This window comes from Pongo abelii, chromosome 7 (assembly GCF_028885655.2).
Source record: "Pongo abelii isolate AG06213 chromosome 7, NHGRI_mPonAbe1-v2.0_pri, whole genome shotgun sequence".
Taxonomy (NCBI): Eukaryota; Metazoa; Chordata; class Mammalia; order Primates; family Hominidae; genus Pongo; species Pongo abelii.
Window position 1 is genome coordinate 140394364 of NC_071992.2, and position 24491 is coordinate 140418854.

Here is a 24491-nt window from a genome sequence, read left to right on the forward strand (position 1 = left end):
TTACGAGAAAACTGGAAAATGGAAGCCACGGGAGGTGTATTAGAGCTCAACTCCCTCCTTTCCCGAGTTTAGAAACAATTTTGGGAAGATGACAGCACTTTAAAATGTGGTCATGTAGCTCTTGGTGCTGGGCTGGAACCAGATCTCAGTTCTTCTGAATTCAGTTCAGTGCTGGAATGGACCCTTTGGCTCAAGTTCCTATGTTGACAGTCTTAATGTAGAAACTATAGAATAAAAATAGAAGCAATCTGGATGACTGGCCAAAATCAACATGATAAATTTTATTAGAGGTGAGTTCCAAAACTCAGTCTACAGGATTGGATAGATCTTGTTTGGCAGAAAGTCAGATTTCAAATGACCACAAACTCAATTCAAGCCAACAGTAGGTCTCAGCCTAAATACAACTGTAACGTTAAGCAGCCAATGTTGTTTCATTTGACGATGATAGAAGTGGAAAAACTAGAGCCCGGCTCAGTTCTCAGACCACTCCTAATTAGCACATGTAATTCTAAGACCAACCCCATGTCACAGGAAATAGTATCTTCACCTTGCAAATGATGAAAGAGAGGTACAAAGAGGTCAAGTAATTTGTCCAACGTTACACAGCTAGAAAATAACAGAGCTACAGTCCGTATCAGGTGGTTTCTCCCCTGCAGATCCTGCTGCTAAAAAATTACTGAGTAATCCCCCTAACAACTTTGCACAAGACCCTTAGGATATTTGACCCTCATATTGAACTAGATGTATCTCAAGTCCCTTAACGGATCTGAGAGAGTGTGACTCCAAAAAGCTTTGGAGTCGGTCCAAGTTCTGAGTCTGCTCTTTGCTAGTTGGGTGAATGGGCAAATTATTCTCTCTTGCCTAGTTTAATGAGTTCTTACATGTACTGTAACCCATTGGCCCATAGATTAGGGCCATTGCCCTATTCCTATTGCTCAGCTCTAGGGGATCCACTGACGTTGGATTTATATGTGCATGGGGTGCCCGGCAGTCAGGCACTGTACAGACTGTATGTAACAATCCTACAGCAAAAAGTTACTATTTCTTTTTAAAAAGATGGATCACAAGTTACTATTTCTTTTTTTTCGAGACGGAGTCTTGCTGTGTCGCCCAGTGCAGTGGAGTGCAGTGGCGCAATCTTGGCTCACTGCAAGCTCTGCCTCCTGGGTTCACACCATTCTCCTGCCTCAGCCTCCCGAGTAGCTGGGACTACGGGTGCCTGCCACCATGCCCGGCTAATTTTTTGTATTTTTAGTAGAGATGGGGTTTCACCGTGTTAGCCAGGATGGTCTCCATCTCCTGACCTCATGATCTGCCCGCCTCGGCCTCCCAAAGTGCTGGGATTACAGGTGTGAGCCACCGTGCCTGGCCACAAGTTACTATTTCTGAAGGGTCACAACATAGGACATGTCAGCAAAAGGAAAGAAGGAGCTTGGCTTTGTTCCTTCTCATCTCAACCACCATGAGAAATCTAATTTCTGCTGAATATCCACAGAGGCAAAGCCAGATGAGGTAGTAGTAGATATAGAAGATGGGCCAAAGAAGAAGAAAGACAAAATGCTCAAGAAGAAACCCAAAGATGATGGAATCCCCAACCTGGCCGTCTTGCAGGTATGTGGGGACACAGGCATCTTTGCCATGGATGGGGAGGGATGTTCAGCAATGAGGTTCTGCTAGTGCTTTGGTCAACCCTAGTCATGCCTTTGTTTGACATTTTGTCTTCATTGTCACCGATGTAGAGAAGTAAACTTTGACGTGCATTTAAGCCAAGACAGGAAGCTTGTTCATTTTCCATTTCCTATACCCTCATATTGAGAAGGGGCATAACTTAAATTGTTTAATGTGGACCTTACAAAGTAATCTACAGCATTTGAGCTCCCCTTGGCTCATCTCTAGGTGCTTGTCATCATCATGCAAATGTGTACACACTCAAGGTAGCAGGAGATTTAACTCCAACTGAAGTCAGCTCCATTAGGCCAATCTTAGCATTAGTTAGAGGGTATTAGCTAGAGGTATATTGATGGCTATGAAAATTTGAATGGTGAAAATTATATACATAGATAACCAATTTGGGTAAGCAATTTATATAGGAAAGTTGAATAAGCAAATTATACTACCAAACCTAAAACTCAACTCAATTTTGCATTTCCAAAGCATATATATAATTTTCCACTTGGAAACTTCATGTCTATATGCATTACAATAAAAACAAATATTCCATCACCTTATATGTGTTAAGAATTAGCTATTTAATGAACATTATTGATTTGAATCTCCTCAAAGTATTATAGTCTATATCCAACAACCAATGGCATCAACTAGCTCTAAAAGTTTTGTTGTATCTATACTTATATATTACAATTTTTTAATTTAACCTATACTTTTTGGAATTTAAAAGCTCATCAAAACATTTCATAAAATTCATAGTAGTAGTTTCAGGAGTGCTGAGCCAATCCATGTTCCTTATCTTGCTGAAGATAAATTACCAATGGCCTCAGATTTTCCCAAGGGGCATGTATCAAGGCTGGTTTTGGAGAATCTTGGCATTTCTCATTAAATCAATCCTGAGCTTTCCTTCCTCTTAGCACAATCTTCTCCCTTTTCCCTAAAGATATATGATGGTGATCTCGAGAGTGAATTCAACAATTTCGAAGACTGGGTGAAAACTTTTGAGCTCTTCAGAGGCAAGTCTACAGAAGATGACCATGGTCTTGATGGAGACCGAGTCATAGGAAAATTTAAGGCAGGTTCCATTGTTAATCCTTTCATTTGGCTCTCCCTGTCCATAAATGTCAGGTATTACTCAATTCTGTTAATGGAATTGTGGTGTGGGATGTGTGTAGCGAAAATCCTTAATTTTTACTCAAGGCCCTCTCTAGAACTCCACAAAACCTAGCCCTAGTCTTTTAAGATATTTTTGGCTTGTGACCAGTGGATTGGAGCTCAGTCTGGTGAAAAATAAGGAGACAGAGTCATTACCTGAGAGGAACACTGAACTTTACTTTGTTCTCTCCACCCCTGGCCTACCAAATATGTGATTTATGCAAGCCTACCAGTTGGACAATTAAACTAATCAAGCAACACAAGCCCTTCATCTGGCAGACTTACAGTGTGAACATCACAAAGTAGTAGCCAGAATTCACTATAAACATACTACAAGCTGGGCCCTTTCTATGCAGCATGCTATGTTGGAAATAGCACAGGTATTACAGTTTGCCCATCTGGATTCAAATCCTAGTTATAGTATTAACCAGCTGTGTGATCTGGAACAAAGTGCTTTACCTGCCTAAGCCTCAATTGCTATGTCTGGAAATAGGAATACTGCAGTCAGGATTGAACAAGATAATGGGGGAAGCACTAGCATAGCACCCCACATGTAAAAGGCACTTGGTGTCCCATCTGTTCTGTTCCTCATATAACAGTCCTGTGAAGGGGGTGTTAATGTACAATGCCAATTCACTGGTGTACCATGAGGAAGCTCAGATGCAAGCAGGCTACATAAATTGCCCAAGGATACCCAACTGGCAAGTTTAGCACCAACCCAGGTCCTGCAGATTCCCAAGCTGTGCTCATTTTCCCAGCACTGTGCTCTCTGTGGGTTTTGGTGGGACATATGACCATCTCATTTCAATGGGTTGCGTTTTGTGGTTCCAGGGCTCCTTCTGCATCTACAAAAGCCCCCAGGATTCTAGCTCTGAGGACAGCGGGCAGCTGAGAATCCAGCAAGGGATTCCGCCCAATCACCCTGTCACAGTGCTGATCAGAGTATACATTGTTGCGGTGAGCCATCCTTGTTTGCTCTGAAGGGGTGTATTTATCTGCCTAGGCTGCCATAACAAAATATATGGCAGACTGGGAGGCTTAAACAACAGAAATTTACTTTCCTACAGTTCTGAATGCCATAAGTCTATAATCAAGTTGCTACCAGGGTTGGTGTCTTGTGAGGCCTCTCTTGCTGGCTTGTGGATGGCTGCCTTCTTGCTGTGTCCTCACACGACCTTTCCTCTGTGCACGTGTATATAGGGAGAGAGCAAGCTCTGATATCCCCTCCTCTTCCTATAAAGACACTAGCCCTGTCATATTAGAGCAGCACCACTATGACCTCATTTAACCTTAATTACCTCCCTAAAGCTATGTCTCCAACTACAGTCACCTTAGGAGTTAGGGGTTCAACATATGGGGGTATGAAGTTAGGCTGGCAAAACAGACATGTTATGGCTTTTCTGAGCATATAGGACTGTTCTGTCTGTGTAGTTTTGTCTGCTCCCTGTGGTTGCCTATGTCAGGAGAGGGAACCAAATAGGAGGGAAGCAGAAACCACAGGAAAGACAGTTAGGGGGAAGAACCAAGGCAGAACAGGGCAGCAGTTACTGTGAAATTCTCCTCCCACAACCATGCCTCTGCACTATTGCAGTAGGAAATTTCACTTTGAATGTATTTCCAAGAAAGATGTTAACTCCTCTAAGCTTCCCTCTTTCTGATAATGACAGCACAAAACTTTGATTATGAAACTTTTCGGCCTCATTAGCAGAAGCTCAGGCCAAATTTGATGCTCGATCAAAGCAACTGTATGAACCCCAATGGTTCATGGATTTGCTTTAATCTCCTGACCTTGGATGTGGTTTTTGTAATTGTATTTCATTATAATGCTCTTATTTTATATCAACCATTTGCTTCCATTGCCTACATTCTTTCAAAGAAATATAAATGTAACATAAAATAAAAATGAATTATCCTTTAATGCTAAGGGAGAAATAAATGTTCTTCCATCATGCACTTCTCAGGTTTCCTTCATCATCCTCTGTATCATCACCACAACCACCATGTGCCAGGGATGTTGTGATGAAAAGAACATAGTCTCTGCCTTCAGGGAAGTTACAGTGTAGTTGGAAAGATGAGAAGAACTTAGAGTCACTGACAATGTTGGGTAGTCAACATGAAACACCACCCTCAGGATGCTTTAGACTAACCTTTTCAAAATTTCGTTCAGGAAGTCACTTGTGTTTTGGGAGAAATGGGCATTCCTTAGGAAATAGAACGTATGTTCAAATAAATTTGAGAAATAGCACATATGTCCTTCTCTAGCCTTTGAGATTCACAAAGCTCATTAGCACATTCAAGGCTCTGAGAATTTCAGAAGCAAATAAACCTATTTAGTAATCTTGAAGAGCATTTTCTAAACTTTTGCCTCATACCTTTTTCCCCCCTACTGAAAAGCTCACAGAGCTACAGTTCTCTAAGATACAGTTTGGGGAATCCAGAAATAGTATGAACAGTAGGAAGGAGAGGGAAGAATTTCTGTGAACTACAGAGATTGGAGAAGATCCGTTTCCTTATTCGTGTATTCATTCAGAAAATATCCACTGCACACCTTTTATGTGTTTAGTACCTTCTAGGCAGAGGCCAGATAAACAACAGATCAGGTTTCTGTCCAGGAGGTGGCATGGGGGAGGAAGGCCTTGGGCTGGAACTTGAGAACGGGAGTGACTTGAACAAACAGGAAGTCAGAAGATGGCAGTCCTAGGTAAATTCACTACAGTTATGGACAGTCAATACTTTTCATTGATATTTCTAGTAGTTTGATTATGTGTAGTTTGCTCTCGTACTAATTAATTAAATAAATTCTCAAATCTTTTAATTAAAAGAACACTAACAAGTAAAAAAAAACTACTTAAAACTCACATAAAGAAAGAAATCAAATTTCCCCACCTCTTTTTTTCCTTACTTAACAGGATAGATTGGCCATTTTTTTCTAGATTAGTATGTACAGGTCTTCATTCCTTTTAGTAGCTGTATAGCATTTTCTTGAATAAATGTATTCATTTATTTATCCAACAAATATTAAGACCCTGTTCTATGTCCTAGAGGTAAAGTAATGAACAAGATAAACAGTGCCCTTACTCTCATGGAGATTACATACTAGTTGAGAGTGATGTGGGAATTAGGAAGATATAAAATAAACAAAGGAACAGATAAATTAACAGGATTTGTGTCAGAGATAACTGCTTTGTAAAGAATTAAAATTGGCTGATGTGACAAGAAGAAATGGGAAGGACTGCTTTGCATTGTGTTTCTTCCCAAGTAATCAACAAATAGGTTGCTTATAATGTTTGGCTATTAAACAGTGTTCTAGTGAACATCCTTGAACATACAGCTTTATAGGCTCACCTTATTCTATCTACAGGATAGAGTCCTAAATATGGAATTGTTTCTCAGCTTTCATTGCTGCAGAGTTTCCCCATCTTTTTGATACCATTTTTTACCATCCTCCAATTCTGGCCTTTCCTTAGAAAGTATTTGCTTTTGACAGTTTAAGGCCTGTCTAGGTTGTCTAGAATCAGACTTTACTCTCAGAAAAGATCATCATTCAACTGATCAGTGCTAAATGCAAGAGTCATAGGGTCACGGATTCAGAGACCATTAGTTCTGGGAAGGGCCTTCAGGTCCACCCCATGATTTTACAGATAGATCTCAGAGAGACAACATGACTTGCCCAATATCACACACTACTTAGAAATGTAGTCAGGCCACGTGCGGTGGCTCATGCCTGTAATCCCAGCACTTTGGGAAGCCAAGATGGGCAGATTGCTTGAGCTCAGGAGTTTGAGACCAGCCTGGGCAACATGGTGAAACCGCATCTCTGATACAAAAATTAGTGGGGGTGTGGTGGCTCACGCCTGTAGTTCTAGCTGCTTGGGAGGCTGAGGTGGGAGGATCACTTGAGCCTGGGAGGCATAAGTTGCAGTGAGCCAAGACTGTGCCACTGTACTCCAGCCTAGGTGACAGAGCAAGATACTGTCTAAAAAAAAGAAAAAAAAAGAAATATAGTCATGTGTCTTTTAACGAAGGGAATACATTCTCAGAAATGTGTTGTTAGGCTGTTTCAGTCCTGTGCAAGTGTCATACTGTATTTACACAAACCTAGATGGTATGGCCTCCTACATGATAGTATAGCCTATTGCACTCCTATGCTATAAACCTGTATAGCACATTACTGTATAGACTACTGTAGGCAATTATAACACAATGGTATTTGTGTATCTAAACATAGAAAAGGTAGAGTAAAAATACGTATAAAAGATTTGAAAAAAATGGTACACCTGTCTAGGGCACTTACCATGAATGGAGCTTGCCAGACTGGAAGATTCTCTGGGTGAGTCACTGAGTGAGTGGTGAGTGAATGTGAAGGCCTAGGATGTTACTGTCTGCTACTGTAGAGTTTAGAAACACTGTACCCTTAGGCTACACTAAATTGATAACACATATTTTTTCCTTATTCAATAATAAGTTAGCTTACTATAACTTTTTTACTTTATAAACTTTTAAGTTTTTTTAACTTTTGACTCTGCTCAAGACAACATTTAGCTTAAAACACGAACACATTGTTCAGCTGTACACAAATATGTTCTTGATATCCTTAGTCGAGAAGCTTTTTTCTATTTTAAAATTGTTTTATTTTTTAAACTTTGTTGTGAAAAACTAAAACAAACAAACACACATTAGCCTAGGCCTACACAGGGTCAGGATCATCAATATCACTGTCTTCTACCTCCACATCTTGTCCCACTGGAAGGTCTTCAAGGGCACTAACACGCATGGAGCTGTCATCGTTTATAATAACACCTTTGTCTGGATGCCTTCTGATGGACCTGCCTGAGGATGTTTTACAGTTAACTTTTTTCAATAAATAGAAAAAGTACGCTCTAAAGACTAAAAAGTATAGTAAATACATAAACCAGTAACATCATTTATTGTCATTGTCAAGTATTATATACTGTACATGATTGTATACTTTTACATGACTGTTAGCACAGGTTTGTTTATAGCATCACCACAAACATGCGAGTGATGTGTTGCACTACAACGCTGCAACAGATATGTCACTAGATCATAGGAATTTTTCAGCTCCATTATAATTTTATAGGACTGCCATCGTACACGTGGTCAGTCCTCGACCAAGACATCATTAAGCAGTGCGTGACTGTAGAACTAGAACTCAAACTCATGCCTTCTGCCTCCTGGTCCAGCATTTTTCTCATTTTTCTGTGCCAAGAGCTTCTTTCCACTGAGGAGATGACTCCAGAGAAAGTTGCACTTGGGCAAAGCCAATAATTTTTCTTTTTAATAGCAAAATGTAGATGCTAAAGTAGTGGCTCTTAACCTTGGCTGCACACTAGAATTATCTAGGGAGTTTTTCAAAAGCCCCAAAGCCCTGGCCCATTAAATCAGACTATCTAGAGACAGAAGTCAGGCATTAGCATTTTTGAAAGCACCAAGGTAATCCCAGTGTACAACCAATATTGAGAGCTATTGAACCAAAGACATTTTCTTTTTCCTTTCCAGGCATTTAATCTTAGTCCAGCTGATCCAGATGGCAAATCAGATCCCTACATTGTGATCAAGCTTGGCAAGACAGAAATCAAAGACCGGGATAAATACATCCCCAAACAACTGAACCCAGTATTTGGAAGGTCAGTGGCCATCTGGGCTGTGTTTTATTGTCCTTTCTGCATTTGCTCCTGCTGTGTTTCTGTGGGGATGGTGTGTGTATGTTTGTGTTCCTGGGTGAAATGGTGCCAGGAGGTTAAATACTGGCTTCTGCTCTTGGTAATAACCAACAAAACCTACATCCACGGAGCAGGGTTGAATTCTCTCATGGTCCCCTGAGGAATTTGGTGGTACTTGGTGATCTTCTTACCCATAGCTTTCTTTACTGTAATTTTTTTCTTTTTCTTTTTTTGTGAACTTAAGTAGAGAAATATATACCCACAGCTTTCTAATTACAATTTTCTGGATTTTAGATTTAATAGGCATCTTGCAGGGTCATTGGATTCAGCCTTGTGCTTTTGAACAGAGCAGAGATTTCCTTTTTATAAACAAGGCAGCCAAGGTCTAGGGAGGTCAAGAAACATATTCAAGTTCAGATGACACAATTGGAGGATAATGGGCCAGAAGTTTAGTCTTTTGTCTCCTACTAAAGGGATTTTTCCATCATATTATTTTGTGGTTCATTTGAGGTGACCCCTGAGGTCGAAGAGTTGAACTTTGTCCTCAAGTTGTACTTTGTTTTCCTGTAAAGTGTTAAAAGCTATTGCATTTGTGTAAGGGGACTAGGCATTCGCCAGCTCACAGCAATCCTGCCATGCTCACTGATCCTCCAATACGATGTGCTAAGCATTGGTGTTCCCTGTTTGAGTTTGTGCACCTGTCTGTCATTCACTCTGGAATCAAGGTGGCCTGGGTTTCACTCTGCTACATACAAGATCTACAACCTTATGCAGATGGCTTAACCTCTCTGTTCCAAAGTTTTCCTGACCTGCAAAGCAGCAACAGTGACACCTGACTCTCATATTCCTTTAGAAGATTAAATGTGTAAAGCACCTAGCACATCACATTGCCTATGCCAGCACACAATTGACACTCAGAACACATTAGCTCCCTTGCTCCCCACCTTAGTAATTATTGTAGCAATGGATACATCTTTAGTGTGTTTAATTTCTTTTATCTTGAGTAAGCAGGAACATGGGATAAAATCTCCATTGGCTCCATTTAAATTCGTTTACACATCTGTGATCACTTTGGAGCCTCTGACATTTAATCAGCACTAGCCTCTTACATTTTATTGCTCCTGAGGAAATGAGGGCAATAAATGATCTTGCCTGTCCAGATTAATGAGAATGACAGTGCTGGGGAAACACCCTTTCTTCCCTCATCCAGAGATGACCTTTATCATCACCTACCACTTATGTAACTAGTGCTTCAGTGTGACAACCACTTGGCAGGCACTTTTTATGAGCTACTTTCACCACAGAGCCATGAACTAGTCTTGTTTTACTATCCGTGCTATATGGCCATGGCAAACAAGAGGATGATGAAGTCAATGTTCCCTCCTGCCTCTGACATTGCAGCACCTCATCCAAAAGTTCTCCAGATGTGGATGTTTTGTTAGATATGTGTTTAATTTTTACTTAGGAACAAAAGTTTCCAGCACAATCCCTCAGTGTTCCAGCAGGAAGAGTAGAGGGTTCTTGTGCCTGAGCCAGGGTCTGCGGAATCCTTCCTCATAACTTCAGTGCCTCAGTATCGGTGTAAGGGTGTCACAGCCTCCAACCCCTGGTGCCCTGGTATCTTGCGTTGCTTTACCTTTCTTCGTAGCCTCTGACATGGATTAGATGTTTATGGGTTTATTGGCCATCTCCCATCTCCCCCACTAGAATGTAAGAAGTATTTGAGCAGGGACTTAGCCTAGTCTGGTTAATGCCACATCCCCAGCACCTAGGACAGGGCCTGGCACAGAGCAGGTGCACAATATGCATTTATGGAATGAACAGATGGATGGATGGATGGGTGGGTGGGTGGCCAGATGAACAAAATGCCAGTCAGTTGTCAGTGGGATTTAATGGGGCCCTATCTCCACATCATCTTGATATGGTGCATGTCTGTAGGCTTTGACAGTTTCTTCCTCATGGCTCTTATAGTTTCCCAGAATGTTTGCCATTGTCTCCACCACCTTGATAATTAACCATAAAACAAAATGATGAGATCCTAATGGGTTTATAAACCAGCTCGACCTCCCCTTACTCATTCACATCTGCAGGACTTTGTCCTTGCTATGCCCTCACCATGACATGCCTTTCCTTTTCTTGTCCACCTGCAGAACTTCATTTATTCCTCACAATTACTGGGAATCCACCATGTGTCAGGCACACTGCTAAGTGCTGGGACACAGTGAGGACCAAGCCAGAGTCTGTACCTTCAAGGTGCCCATGAATATTGAGAGAACATCAAATAAATGCGTGATTACAATAGGCTGCTGCAAGTCCTGTGAAGACCCTGGGAAGGCATAAGACCCTCTTGGGATTGTTGAGGGGGTGGGAAGGGATGGGTGTTCTTTGCCCTGCAAAGTCCAGAGTATAGGGAGGGCGTGATGTGGCAGGAACTATGGGTATCAATCCAGGTTCCACCACAGGAAGGGACCTAGCAGAGGAGAGAGAGAGAATTTCCCAGGGCTTCCTTAACAAAGTACCATAAACTGGGTGGCTGAAACAACAGAAATTCATTCTCACAGTTTGGGATACTGAAAGTGTGATGTTCTGGGCTGCAAGGGAGCCTCTATTCCCTGCCTCCCTCCCAGCTTCTGGTGATCTGCTGGCAATCTCTGGTGCTCCCTGGCTGGTAGATGCATTGCTCCAATATCAGCCTTCATCTCCACATGGCCTGCTCCCTGTGTCTCTCCACATCATCTTCCCTCTGAGCACATCTGTCTCTGTGCCAAGTTTTCCTCTTTACAAGGACACCAGTCGTATTGCATTAGAGCCCATCCTAATGACCTCATTATAGCTCTATTACCTCTATTAAGACCTCACTTCCAAATATGATCAGATTTTGAGGTGCTGGATCTGGAGCTTCAACTTATCTTTTGGTGGAGAAACAATTCAACCCATAGCAATATATACTGCTTTTGCTCTTTATTATGAGATTATTGTTTTTGCTCTTAAGCATTTTCAACTGGTTAAAGCCTACTTAGATTATCAAGGAGAATCTTCTTCAATTAAAGTCAACTAATTGTGGATGTTAATTACATCTACAAAATACCACCATAGCAACACCTGGATTAGTGTTTGATTGAATAACTGGAGACTATAGTCAAGTAGACACATGAAACTGACCGTCACCCTGTGAGTAGATTGCAAATGTTTTTTCTTTCCAATCAGGTCATCATTTTGGTGATAGACTATGTGCCAGCTACTGGAGAGGTATAAAGGTTGCATGACCCTGTTTCCATGGAACCTATGCCCTTATGGAAGAGGCAAGGAATAAAAAAAAAAAAATCAGGCAGATATAAAACTGCCTATATGATGAATGCTATAAGGGAGAGGTACAGGGGCCTTTGAGTCTGTATAATCGGAGAGCTTGACCTGGTTGGGAAAATGGCTAAGATTAGAAGTTCTGCAGATCTGGAGCAGGGAGAACTCCCATCTGCACTCAAGGCTCAGCCAAAGAGTCACCTCTGTGAAACCTTCTGCTGTTACCCCTCCCCAGACAGGTGTACTAGTGACACCCTGCCCATAACTCTGTTGGAACTCCTGCCACTTGATTTAGCCATATTCTTATTTGCCTTCCCCACTGGAAAGAAATTGTTTTACCTACCTCTTAAAATCCGCAGTGCCTGGCACGTGGTAGACACACAATAAATGCTGAATGAACGAATGAATAAATTAAAGAATGAATGAATGACCAAATGAACAATGGAACATCGTTCCTCTGAAGCTCAGAGGCTCTTCATGCTTTCACCATCTCAGTTTTGGCCCATTTCATGATGCATTCTGTTTTCCCAAACCACCCTTGCATCTAGGGATAGTACCTCATTGACACAAGTTAGTATAAGGCTAAGTTTTCCCTGGGTGACTGGAAGTTCAACCATAGTGGGCTGTTTTTGGTAACTTTTTTTTTTTTTCTAAACATTTTGTCACTTTATTGCCTTTTTGTTTTTGTTTTTTTTTTTTCCTTTTTTTTTCTTTTATTATTATTATTATTATTATCATTATTATACTTTAGGTTTTATGGTACATGTGCGCAATGTGCAGGTAAGTTACATATGTATACATGTGCCATGCTGGTGCGCTGCACCCACCAACTCGTCATCTAGCATTAGGTATATCTCCCAATGCTATCCCTCCCCCCTCCCCCCACCCCACAACAGTCCCCGAAGTGTGATGTTCCCCTTCCTGTGTCCATGTGTTCTCATTGTTCAATTCCCACCTATGAGTGAGAATATGCGGTGTTTGGTTTTTTGTTCTTGCGATAGTTTACTGAGAATGATGATTTCCAGTTTCATCCATGTCCCTACAAAGGACGTGAACTCATCATTTTTTATGGCTGCATAGTATTCCATGGTGTATATGTGCCACATTTTCTTAATCCAGTCTATCATTGTTGGACATTTGGGTTGGTTCCAAGTCTTTGCTATTGTGAATAATGCTGCAATAAACATACGTGTGCATGTGTCTTTTTTTGAGATGGAGTTTTGCTCTTGTCACCCAGGCTGGAGTGCAGTGGCGCGATCTTGGCTCACTGCAACCTCCACCTGCCGGGTTCGAGCTGTTCTCCTGCCTCAGCCTCCCAAGTAGCTGGGACTACAGGCGCCCGCGACCATGCTGGGCTAATTTTTGTATTTTTAGTAGAGATAGGGTTTCACCATATTGGCCAGGCTTGTCTAGAACTCCTGGCCTCAAGTGATCCACCCGCCTCGGCCTCCCAAAATGCTGGGATTATAGGCGCGAGCCACCACTCCCAGCCCTGTTTTTGGTAACTTTTATTGACAGCTCCGTTTAAAATTTAGATGAGATTAATATGTGGGCCCACAGCTTGGGGAGAGGGGCCAGGGTGATTAAGTCTTCTGTCATGGTTGCCAGCAGCAGTTAAGCCCTTAATAAGTCCTTCCAGTGACAGTAATGGTGATGGCTCAGGGGCACATGGCTGGAGGCTTCCTTGTGACGCACCTGCAGAATATCAATTACAGTTTAGAATGTAAATCTTGGAGCTCAGGCAGGAAATACTATGCCTTCAGATGGAAGACATATGGATTTCTTTCCCACACAACCATATCCCTGGCCTGCTAGAGCCACTTCTGTCAGTTACAGTCACTGGAGCTGTCCAGCGTCTCTGCTTTTTTCTCTCTGAGGAGGGTTAATTGGCTTGGGCATGCTGCAGTTGCTGTGCCTGCTTCACTGGGGAGTGTCAGGGCTAAGTGGATCTGACCATGAGGGCAGCAGCCCAGACAGCCCTGTGGACATGCAGGGAAATAATGGGCTCGCATTCTCCTTCCTCCCCCTCCTCTTTGTCCATCGCTCCCAGCCCAGCTCATCCTGTACCAGAGCAGACAGTCTATAACGCAGAGTTTTGCTTAACATTTAATTTTCAGGTACCAGTCCCAATGCGGTAGCATTGGGTAATTTATCATCACAGAAAATCTGACAGCATTAATGTTCCTTGAGACACCTTGCATTGGTGTGGTTTCATGGAAGGAGCACCAAGCTAGGAATTAGGAACCTGGCACTTATCTCAGATTGGCCTGATTGATGATCTTAGGCAAGTTGCTAGTGTTCTCCAGATTTCAATTTCCTTATCTGTAAAAAGAAGGGATTGGATATGGTGATTTCTGAGATCTCTTACAGTTCACGGAAACATTTATTTTATGTGCACTTTCTGCAGGTCAAGTGCAGGCTCCAGCAATGCAGGGACCAAAAAAAAAAAAAAGGCAGGTCCCTATTCTCAAGGGGCTCATAGTCTTGTAGAGACAACACTTTGGTCTTGCAATTCTATGTTTTTATAATTTTTCATCCTTGATAAGGTTTTCATTTAAAATAAATGTAGCTAGTACTTGTTGATAAAGCAACAATGGAGGGGAAGGGGAATGGCAATGTATTGGGCACCAGTTGAATGCCTGAAAGTAAAATATGTGTTTTATAGAAACAATATTGCATTTAAACCCCATGCCAAATTATAAAGAAGACATATATACTCATTTATAATATGGAGGCTAAGAGGAATTCAATAAATTTCCCAAAGTTTTACAATCAGGAAGTTGCAGATTCAAAACCAAAATTAAAAATCAGTCCTGTTTGAAACCAAAATCCAAAGTTTTTCCTCTCCATCATGCTGTCACCCTAGTTGAAGACTACAAGATGTGGCCCATGAAAAGGGGAGATTATTGGCTATTTGAAATTGATAACAGAATTGAAAATTGTTTGTACTGCAATGAAAAATTAAACCAAAAAATCTCTGCTAAGTATTAACTGAGTTGCTGAGTGTTTAATGAGTTCACATGAATAGCGGGCTAGCTAAAAGTGAAGCTGGGAATGTTTCCCTTTGTCACCAAATGTTACTGACTCTTGAAGTCTCTGCTTGGACCGCAGGTCATTTGAGATCCAAGCCACATTCCCGAAAGAGTCCCTGCTCTCCATCCTGATCTATGACCATGACATGATTGGCACAGATGACCTTATTGGTGAGACCAAGATCGACCTGGAGAACCGCTTCTACAGCAAACACCGAGCCATCTGTGGCTTGCAGAGCCAGTACGAGATGTAAGTTCTTTCTCCCTGGGAGACACTTGGTATTCTGAAGCTGTTGTAGCCTTCAGGGTTCCAGGCTCTGCATCCCAGTTGTCCATCTCTAGGAAGGCCAGACCAGGCTCAGCTTTAATATCTCAAATGGGCTCCACGTCAGCAGAGCTGGCTTGGGGAGACTCTGTTCAGTGCATTTGAGAGTCATCATGACTGGGGAGGCAGCTTTGATTGAGAACCAAGGGCAGGTTCTTCAAGAGTCAAGAGTCAATGTATGTGATGTGTTCACTCAGTCAGATGTGCCTTGAAATAGGGTTCCCCTGGTAGAGAATAATGCTAGAGGAAGAATAATTAATATAATATAAATGCCAGTGTCCAAACTAATTATAACACTCATGTACTTTTGATAACAAAGCACTTTACATGGAGTATCTCACTGAGTTTTCTGAACCACCCTTGGAGGTGTTATCCACATTTTACAAATGAAGGAAGAACTGACCCAACTTTCACTCTTTTCAAATGTATTTTTAATTTTTGTGGGTACATAGATGTGTATGTGTGTGTATATATATATATTATATATATACATATATGGGTATATGACATATGTATGTATGTCATATATGAGGTATATGACATATTTTGATAGACGAATATAATGCATAATAATCACATCAGGGTAAATGGGATATCCATCACCTCAAATATTTATCCTTTCTTTATATTATAAACATCCAATTATACTCTCTTAGTTATTTTAAAATAGACAATAAATTATTGACTACAGTTGCCCTGTTGTGCTATTAGATACTATGTCTTATTCTATCTAACTATATTTTTGTACTCATTAACCATCATCCACTCTCTATCTCCATGAGTTCAAGTGTTTAAGTGAGAACATGAAAAGTTTGTCTTTCTGTGCCTGGTTTATTTTACTTAATCTAATGTCTTTAATTCATTTTGATTTTATTTTTGCATATGGTGAGACATAGGGATCTACTTTCATTCTTTTGCATATGGATATCCAGTTTTCCCAGCACCATTTTTTGAAGAGACTGTCCTTTCTCCAATATATCTTTTTGGCATCTTTGTTGAAAATGAGTTCACTGTAGATGAATAGATTTATTTCTAGGTTCTCTATTCTGTTCCATTGATTTATGTGTCTGTTGTTATGCCAGTACCATGCTCTTCTGGTTACTATAGCTCTGTAGCATAATTTGAAGTCAGGTAATGCGATTCCTCCAGTTTTGTTCTTTTCACTTAGAATAGCTTTGGCTATTCTGTGTCTTTTGTGGTCCCATGTAAATTTAAGATTGTTTTTTCTACTTCTATGAAGAATGTCATTGGTACTTTGATAGAGATTTCACTGAATCTGTAGGTTGCTGTGGGTAGTATGGACATTTTAATAATACTGATTCTTCCAATCCATGAACATGGAATAGATCTCTGGTTTTTTTGTATGCTCTTCAATTTCTTGCACCAATGTTTTATAGTTTTCATTGTAGAGATCTTTTCTCTCTTGAGGTTTATTCCTAGGTATTTTATTTGTAGCTATTGTAAATGGGATTACTTTTTCACATTGTTCACTGCTGGCATACAGAAATGCTACTGATTTTTGTACCTTGATTTTGTATCCTGCAACTTTACTGAATTTATCAATTCTAATGGTTTTCTTGTGGAATCTTTAGGTTTTGTTTTTCAAATATAAGATCATATTATCTACCCGCAAGGATAACTTCTTTCTTTCCAATTTGGACGCCCTTTCTTTGTCTTATCTGATTGCTCTAGCTAGGGCTTCCAGTTCTATGTTGAATAACAGTGGTGAAAGTGGGCATCCTTGTTTTGTTTCAGATCTTAGAGAAAAGGCTTTCAGTTTTCCCATTCAGTATGATCCTAGCTGTGGGTCTGTTGTGTATGTTTTTTATTGTGTTGAGCTATGTCCCTTCTATACTCAGTTTTTTGAGGGTTTCTTAAATTATGAAGGAATGTTGAATTTCATCAAATGCTTGTTAAGTGTCAATTGAAATGATTATATGGTTTGTGTCCTTCATTCTGTTGATAATGTTGTATCACACTGATTGATTGTGTATGTCAAATGATCATGACATCCCTGGAATAAATTCCACTTGATCATGATGATCATTTTTACATGATGTTGAATTTGGTTTCCTAGTATTTTGTTGACATTTTTTCTTGAACATTTTTGCATCAGTGTTCATCAGGGATATTTGCCTATAGTTTTCATTTTGTGATGTGTCTTTGACTGGTTTTGGTTTCAGGGTAATACTGGCCTTGTAAAATGACTTTGGAAGTATATTCTTTTTCTGTTTTTCAGATTGGTATTAGTTCTTCTTTAAATGGTAAAAATCAGCAGTGAAGCTTTGGATTCTGGGCTTGTCTTTGCTAGCTGTAATAAAAAGTCTCCTTCAATTTCATTACTTGTTATTGATCTATTCAGGTTTTGAACTTCTCCATGGTTCAAACTTGGTAGGTTGTATGTTTCTAGGAATTCATTCATTTCTTCTAGGTTTTCCAATTTATTTGCTAATTTCCAAATTTTCCAATTTATTTGTAACATATCATTAGTAGCCTCTAATAATCATTTGAATTTCTGCAGTATTGGTTGTAATGTCTTCTTTATCGTCTGTAATTTTATTTATTTAGGAGTTCTCCCATTTTTCTTAGCCTAGCTAAAGAGTTGCCAATTTTGTTTATCTTTTTGAAAAACCAACTTTTCATTTTGTTAATCTTATCTCTTTTTCTACTAATTTTGGGTTTGGTTTGCTCTTGATTTTCTAATTCATTAAGATATATTGTTACATTATTTATTTGAAGTTTTTCTACTTTTTTGATGTGGGTGCTTATTGCTATAAACTTTCTTAGTACTACTATCATTGTGTCCCATAAGTGTTGTTGGTATGTTTCCATTTTCATTTGTTTCAAGAAATTTTTAAATTTCTTTCTTAATTTCTTCATTGTCCCACTGGCCATTCAGGAGCATATTGTTTAATTTCCATGTGTTTGTATAGTTTCCAAAATTCTCTTGTTATTGATTTTGAGTTTTATTGCATTGTGGCCAGAGAAGATACTTGATATAATTTCAATTAAAAAAAATTTTTAAAGACTTGTTTTGTGGCCTAACGTGTGGTCTGTCCTTGAGAATATTCCATGTGCTGAGGAGAAGAATGTGTATTCTGCAGATGTTGGATGAAATGTTCTGTAAACATCTATCAGGTCCATTTGGTCTATAGGGCCGATTATGTCCAATATTTCTTGGTTGGTGTCCTGTCTGGATGATCTGCCCAGTGCTGAAAGTTGGGTGTTGAAATCTCCAGCTATTATTGTATTGGGGTATATCTCTGTCTTTAGCTCTTTGCTTTATATATCTGGGTGCTCCACAGTTGGGTGTGTGTGTATGCAACTGTTATATCCTGTTGCTGAATTGACCCCTTTATCATTATATAATGACCTTCTTTGCCTCTTTTTATAGTTCTCGTCTTGAAATCTACGTTGTCTTATAATCAGTATACCTACTCCTGTTTTTTCATATTCCATTTGCATGTTACATCTTTTTTAATCCTTTCTTTTTAGTCTATGTGTATCTTTATAGGTAAAGTATGTTTTTTGTAGGCAACGGATTATTGGGTCTTGTGTTTTTATCCATTCAGCCACTCTGTGTCTTTTGATTTGGAGAGGTTAGTCCATTTATATTCAATGTTATTGTTAAATAAGGACTTCTTCTATTTTAAAATTTGTTTTTTGATTGTTTTTGCTGTCTACTCTTCCTTCTTGTCTTCCTTTTAGTGAAGGTGATTTTCTCTGGTGCTATGTTTTAATTTCTTGCTTTTTTATTTTTTGTGTATCTGTTGTATGTGTTTTTATTTGAAGTTACCATGAGGCTTGAAAATAATATAGCCCATGATTTTAAGCTGATAACACTAACTGCATAAACAAAAAAAAAAACAAGCAAAAATAAAACTGATGAAAATTTTATATTTTCACTTCATCTGCCTGCTTTTTAACTTTTTGTTGTTTCTACTTATATCTTATTATACTATGGCTTGAAAAGTTGTTGTAGTTATTTTTGGTTGGTTCATATGTTCATCTTTCCATTTAAGATATGAATAACTAATATACCACACTTAGTGTTATAACATTGTGTTTTTCTGTGTACTTACTGTTACCAGTGAGCTTCCCACCTTCATATAATTTCTTATCGATCATTAACATCCTTTTTCTCTCAGATTAAAAAACTTCTTTTAGCATTTCTTATAGGACAGGTCCGGTGTTGATGAAATCCCTCAGAGTTTGTCTGGGAAAGTCTTTATTTCTCCTTCATATTTAAAGAATACTTTTCCTAGATATACTATTCTAAGCTAAAAGTTTTTTTTCCTTCAGTACTTTAAATGTGTCATGCTACTCTCCCCTGGCCTGTAAGATTTCCACTGAGAAGTCTGCTGCCAGACATATTGGAACTCCTTTCTATGTTATTTCTTTTCTCTTGCTGCTTTTGGGATCCCTAATTTATCCTTGACCTTTGGGAGTTTGATTATTAAATGTCTTGAGGTAGTCTTATTTGGATTAAATCTGCTTGGTATTCTATAACCTTCTTGTACTTGAATATTGATATCTTTCTCTTGGTTTCTTATTATCTCTTTGAATAAACTTTCTACTCTGATCTCTCTCTCTCTCTACTTCGTCTTTAAGGCCAGTAACTCTTAGATCTGCCTCTTGGAGGCTGTTTTCTAGATCTTGTAGGCATGCTTCATTCTTTTCAATTCTTTTGTTTGTTTCCTCTGTGTATTTTCAAATAGTCTATCTTCAAGCTCACTAATTCTTCTGCTTGATTAATTCTGCTGTTAAGAGACTGGTGCATTCTTCAGTATGTCTGTTGCATTTTTCAGTTCTAGAATTTGATTCCTTTTAATCACTTTAATCTCTTTGTTAAATTTATCCGATAGGATTCTGAATTCCTTCTTTGTGTTATCTTGAATTTTGTTGAGCTTCCTTAATGCAACTATTTTGAATACTCTACCTGAAAGGAAACGTCTCTCTGTCTCTCCTGGATTGGTCACTGGTGCCTTATTTAGTTCTTTTGGTGAGATAATGTTTTCCTGGATGGCCCTGATGCTTGTGGATGTTCATCAGTGTCTGGGCATTGAAGAGTTTAGGTATTTATTGTAGTCTTTGCAGTCTGGGCTTGCTTGTACCCATCCTTTTTGGGAAGGCTTTCCAAATATTTGAAGGGACTTGGGTATGATAATCTAAATATTTGGTCACTGCAGCCATATCTGCATTAGGGGACACTCTAAGCACAGTAATACTGTGGCTCCTGCAGACTTGTAGAGATATTGCCTGGGTGGTCTTGGGTAAGATCCAGGAGAATTCCCTGAATTGGTCTTGGGTAAGATCCAGGAGAATTCCCTGGATTACAGGCAGAGACTCTTGTTCTCCTCTCTTTTCCCCAAACAAATGGGGTTTAGCTTTCTCTGCTCAGCTGCCTGGAGCTGGGGGAGGGGTGACAGACACACCCATGTGGCCACAAACACAGCACTAGCTCTTGCCCAAGGCCTGCAGTGACCGCTGCCTGGCTACCACCTATGTTCACTCAAAGCCCAGGGGCTCTTCAGTCAATGGATGGCAAATCCAGCCAGGCTTCTGTCCTTCCCCCAAGGCCCCTAGCCCCAGATGGGTCTGGAGATGCCATCTGGGAGCCAAGGGCTGGAGTTAGGAACCTTAGGAATCTACCTGCTGCTCTATTCTACTGTGGCTGAACTGGCACCCAAACCACAAGACAAAGTCCTTCCCCTTTCCTCAAGCAGAGAGGTCTCTCCCCATGGCCACCGCCGCCCCAGGCCCATGGTGAGTACTACCTGGCTACTGCCAGTGTTCACTTGTGGTGAATGCTGCCTGGCTTGTGTCTCTCCTTTCAGGGCAGTGGGCTGCCCTCTGGCTTAGGGGAGGTCCAAAAATGCCATATGGGGCCAAGGCCTAGAATCAGGGTCCCCAGGAGCCCACTTGGTTCTCTACTCCACGATGGCTGGGCTGGTGCCTAAGCTGCAAGACAAAGTCCCCTTTGCTCTTCCCTGTCCTTTCGTCAAGCAGAAGCAATCTCTTCCTATCACTACCATAGCTGAAAATGTGCTGGGTCACACCTGAAGCCAGCACTGCTCTGAGTTTTACCCAAGGCCCATGGCAAGTACTACCTGGCTCTCACTGCTGATTATTCAAAACCCAAGGGCTCTTTAGTCAGTAGGAAATAAATCCTGCTATGTCTGGGCTCTTCCCCTCAAGGCGTCAGGTTCCCTTCTGGTCCAGGTTATGTCTAGAAATGTCTGGGAGCTGGGGCTTGGAATGGATGCCTCAAGACTCTGCCTTGTGCTGTATTTACTGTAGCTGAGCTGGTATTCAAGGTGCAAGACAAAATCCTCTTTACTCTTCCTCGCCTCAAGCAGAAGGAAGGAGTCTCTCCTGGGCCTGTGAGCTGTGCTGCCTGGGATTAGGGAAGAGGTGGTGCGAGCACTCCCATGGCTGCCCCAGCTGGTATCTCACTACGTCATGTGCACCCCAAGTCCACTGGCTCCGAGCTCAGCATAGCAGTAGGATTTGCACAAGAATTTCAGTCCCTGTGGCCAAGACTGTCTTTCATGTTTATTTAGGACCCCAGAGTGCTTTAGCCTGCGGTGGCAGAGCTTGCTGAAATTCAACTCAGGTTCCAACAGCTGGGATGGACAATTTGCCTGTAGCTAGGGCTGGTCTAAATGCTCCTTCCATGGGCACCAGCTGAGTTCTGAGTTGTGTCTGGTGTTTCTTTCTGCTGTGACAGGGTAGCACTGAGTTCCAATCCGAAGTCCCACAATTATTGTGCTCTTCCTTCCCTAAGTGCACAGATCCTCTCTCCATGCCACAGGGCCACTGCCAGGGGATGGGGGAGTGGCATAGGCAATTCAAGACTGTCTTTCTTACCCTCTTTAGTGCCTCTTTGCTTAATATCATGTTAAAACCAGGTACTGTGATTGCTCACCTGATCTTGTGTGTATAGTTTCAATTTGGTGTTGCTCTGTCTCCCTCCTCCAAACTCTCACTTTCTACAAATATTTTGAATGCTGCGTTATTTTAAAATATAGACTACCAGCTTCATTTTTTTAAAAGCATGTTGTATCTGATAGCTTTAAAAAATTAAGAGTACTGCATAACTTTAAAAATATTTTTAAGACACACTCATTGAAATTAATTAGAAAACACAGAAAGTACAAAATAACTCTCAAATTATTCCACTCATATAAAAATTCTTGTGTAGTATTTCATTTTCAATATGTCCCATGCTATTTTTCTCCCTAACTGGACTCTACTGTCCATGTAGTTTTGTAACCTGATTGTTTTACTTACCCTTATATCCCAAGCATTTTATGTCATTAGATGTTCTTTATAATCATTATTTCAATATATCTATAGTATTCAATCACAGGCATTATAAGATGGTAAAATCAATTTGCCTTCCTGAATGTCAGGGCATTTGTATTTTTCTTTATTCTGTTACAAATATTGTTGCTATGAATATTCTCACACAAAAGCCACTGCACACCTCTCTGATAATTCACTTAATATTTATGCATCAAGGTGGACTGCTCCATTAACAGGAATGCACGGTTTGGGACTTTTAATACATATGTCACAATGGCCCTCCAGAGGGTTGTGCCAATTTACACTGTAACAGACTCTGAGTGCCTATATCCTTCGTGGAATGATTTCATACAGTCTCTCTTTCTGGTCTGTTCTTCCCTGAGCCTAGAGAGCCCATTTAGTTTTCAGTCCCTAGTGGAACCATATGCCTCTTGGAGGATTTACATAGCTTTCCAACTGCCTGAGAGAATTCCATTCAGACAGTGATTAGCTGTTCTCACTCTGAAAATGGGGAAGGAAACCACAGGCAAATGATACATCTTTTGTTCGGAAGAATTTCCTGGCTGACCTGCCAGGGAGCAGTATAGTTGTTTGGGGACTTGCAACCTTTATTCACTGAAAAGTTTTTAAAACAAGACAAGCATGCCTATTTCTGGGAAGGCCTGTGTGTGGCTCTGGAACTGGCTTGGATGACCTTTTCAGGATTCTCTGGCATAATGTGGGAAAACTACTTGACAGCTCCATTTTATAAGCCATGTTGATTTGTTTAAATTCTGATGAACCCGGTGTCCCAATGAGCAGAGACATCAAGCTTATCTTGGTCCCGGCTTGTAGGGAGTGCTGCATTGCAAGTTAATAATTCTAACCGAATAATCCAGCTAGTTTTTAAGGAAAGAATAGGTTGGGGAGATTTAAAAACATATCACTGATTAGAGAAACAACAAATCAAGACTCTATTTGTGACATGGATACATACTATGATTTTGGTGGGGTGGTGGGGTAGGAAGAAGGGAGGGACGAAGCAAAGACCTTGAAAGGATGAGTTAGGCTTTTCTCTTGGAATAAGCAGCAGCTGAGTGGCTGTTCTGCTAGGGACTTAATAAAACTAAACAAATATAACCTGCAAAGAAATGCATAGAGACAGAAAGGAGATTGGTGACTGCCAAAGTCTCTGGGGGGTGGGAAAGAAGAGTTACTACTTTCTGGGTACAAGGTTTTCTTTTGGGATGATGAAACTTTTTGGAACTAGATAGAGGTGATGGTTGTACCTCATTGTGAATATCCTAAATGCTACTAAATTGATCAACTTTTAAATGGTTAATTTTGTTATGTGAATTTCACTTCAATTTAAAAAAAAATGAAAAGTACATTACTTAAAAAAACAAAAAAAGCTATGTTCAAAGGATTTTTCTGTTAAGCTACTCAGAAGTCCTGCCTTTTAGGCAAGCTGTGTTTGGCCAGAAAAAGAGACAAAACAAAACCCCTAGCCCCAGGTACACAGAATAGCAAGTTAAATCTGAAAGAAACTGCACAGATCATACTGGGTGGTTCTTTAAGTGAGGACCTCAAAGTGTGTTCTCCCTCCACTTTTCAGAGAAGGATATAATGCCTGGAGAGACACGTCCAAACCCACCGAAATCCTCACCAAGCTCTGCAAAGACAACAAGCTGGATGGACCCTACTTTTGCCCTGGGAAAATACAGATAGGAAACCAAGTCTTTTCCGGAAAAACTGTCTTCACTGAAGAGGACACTGGTAACTCCCTGCAAAATATCCTGCTGGTGTTGCTCTTCTTTTGAAAATCCTGATTCTAGTGATATTTGTGGCTATGGGACATCTAATTATAAAAGTAATGTGGCCGGGCACGGTGGTTCACATCTGTAATCCCAGCACTATGGGAGGCCCAGGCAGGTGGATCACTTGAGGTCAGGAGTTCAAGACCAGCCTGGCCAACATGGTGAAACCCCCATCTCTACTAAAAATACAAAAATTAGCCATGCCTGGTGGTGGGTGCCTGTA

General features: G+C 40.5%; 1 protein-coding gene and 1 long non-coding RNA gene across 2 annotated transcripts in view; one reads left to right on the forward strand and one right to left on the reverse strand.

Annotated features, from left to right (window-relative positions):
• Positions 1 to 24491, forward strand: part of FER1L6 (fer-1 like family member 6) — a 206741-nt gene that overhangs the window by 154325 nt on the left and 27925 nt on the right. The window contains exons 29-34 of the mRNA XM_054518809.2: positions 1496 to 1611; positions 2612 to 2743; positions 3655 to 3780; positions 8344 to 8471; positions 14919 to 15089; positions 24067 to 24227. Of these exons, the coding sequence (XP_054374784.2) occupies positions 1496 to 1611; positions 2612 to 2743; positions 3655 to 3780; positions 8344 to 8471; positions 14919 to 15089; positions 24067 to 24227 (834 nt within the window). The remainder of the gene's footprint in view (positions 1 to 1495; positions 1612 to 2611; positions 2744 to 3654; positions 3781 to 8343; positions 8472 to 14918; positions 15090 to 24066; positions 24228 to 24491) is intronic.
• The window catches only part of LOC129047529 (uncharacterized), a 95518-nt gene continuing 84042 nt past the window's right edge, over positions 13016 to 24491 (reverse strand). Inside the window, exon 3 of the long non-coding RNA XR_008509270.2 lies at positions 13016 to 14129. This is a non-coding gene — a long non-coding RNA (uncharacterized LOC129047529). The remainder of the gene's footprint in view (positions 14130 to 24491) is intronic.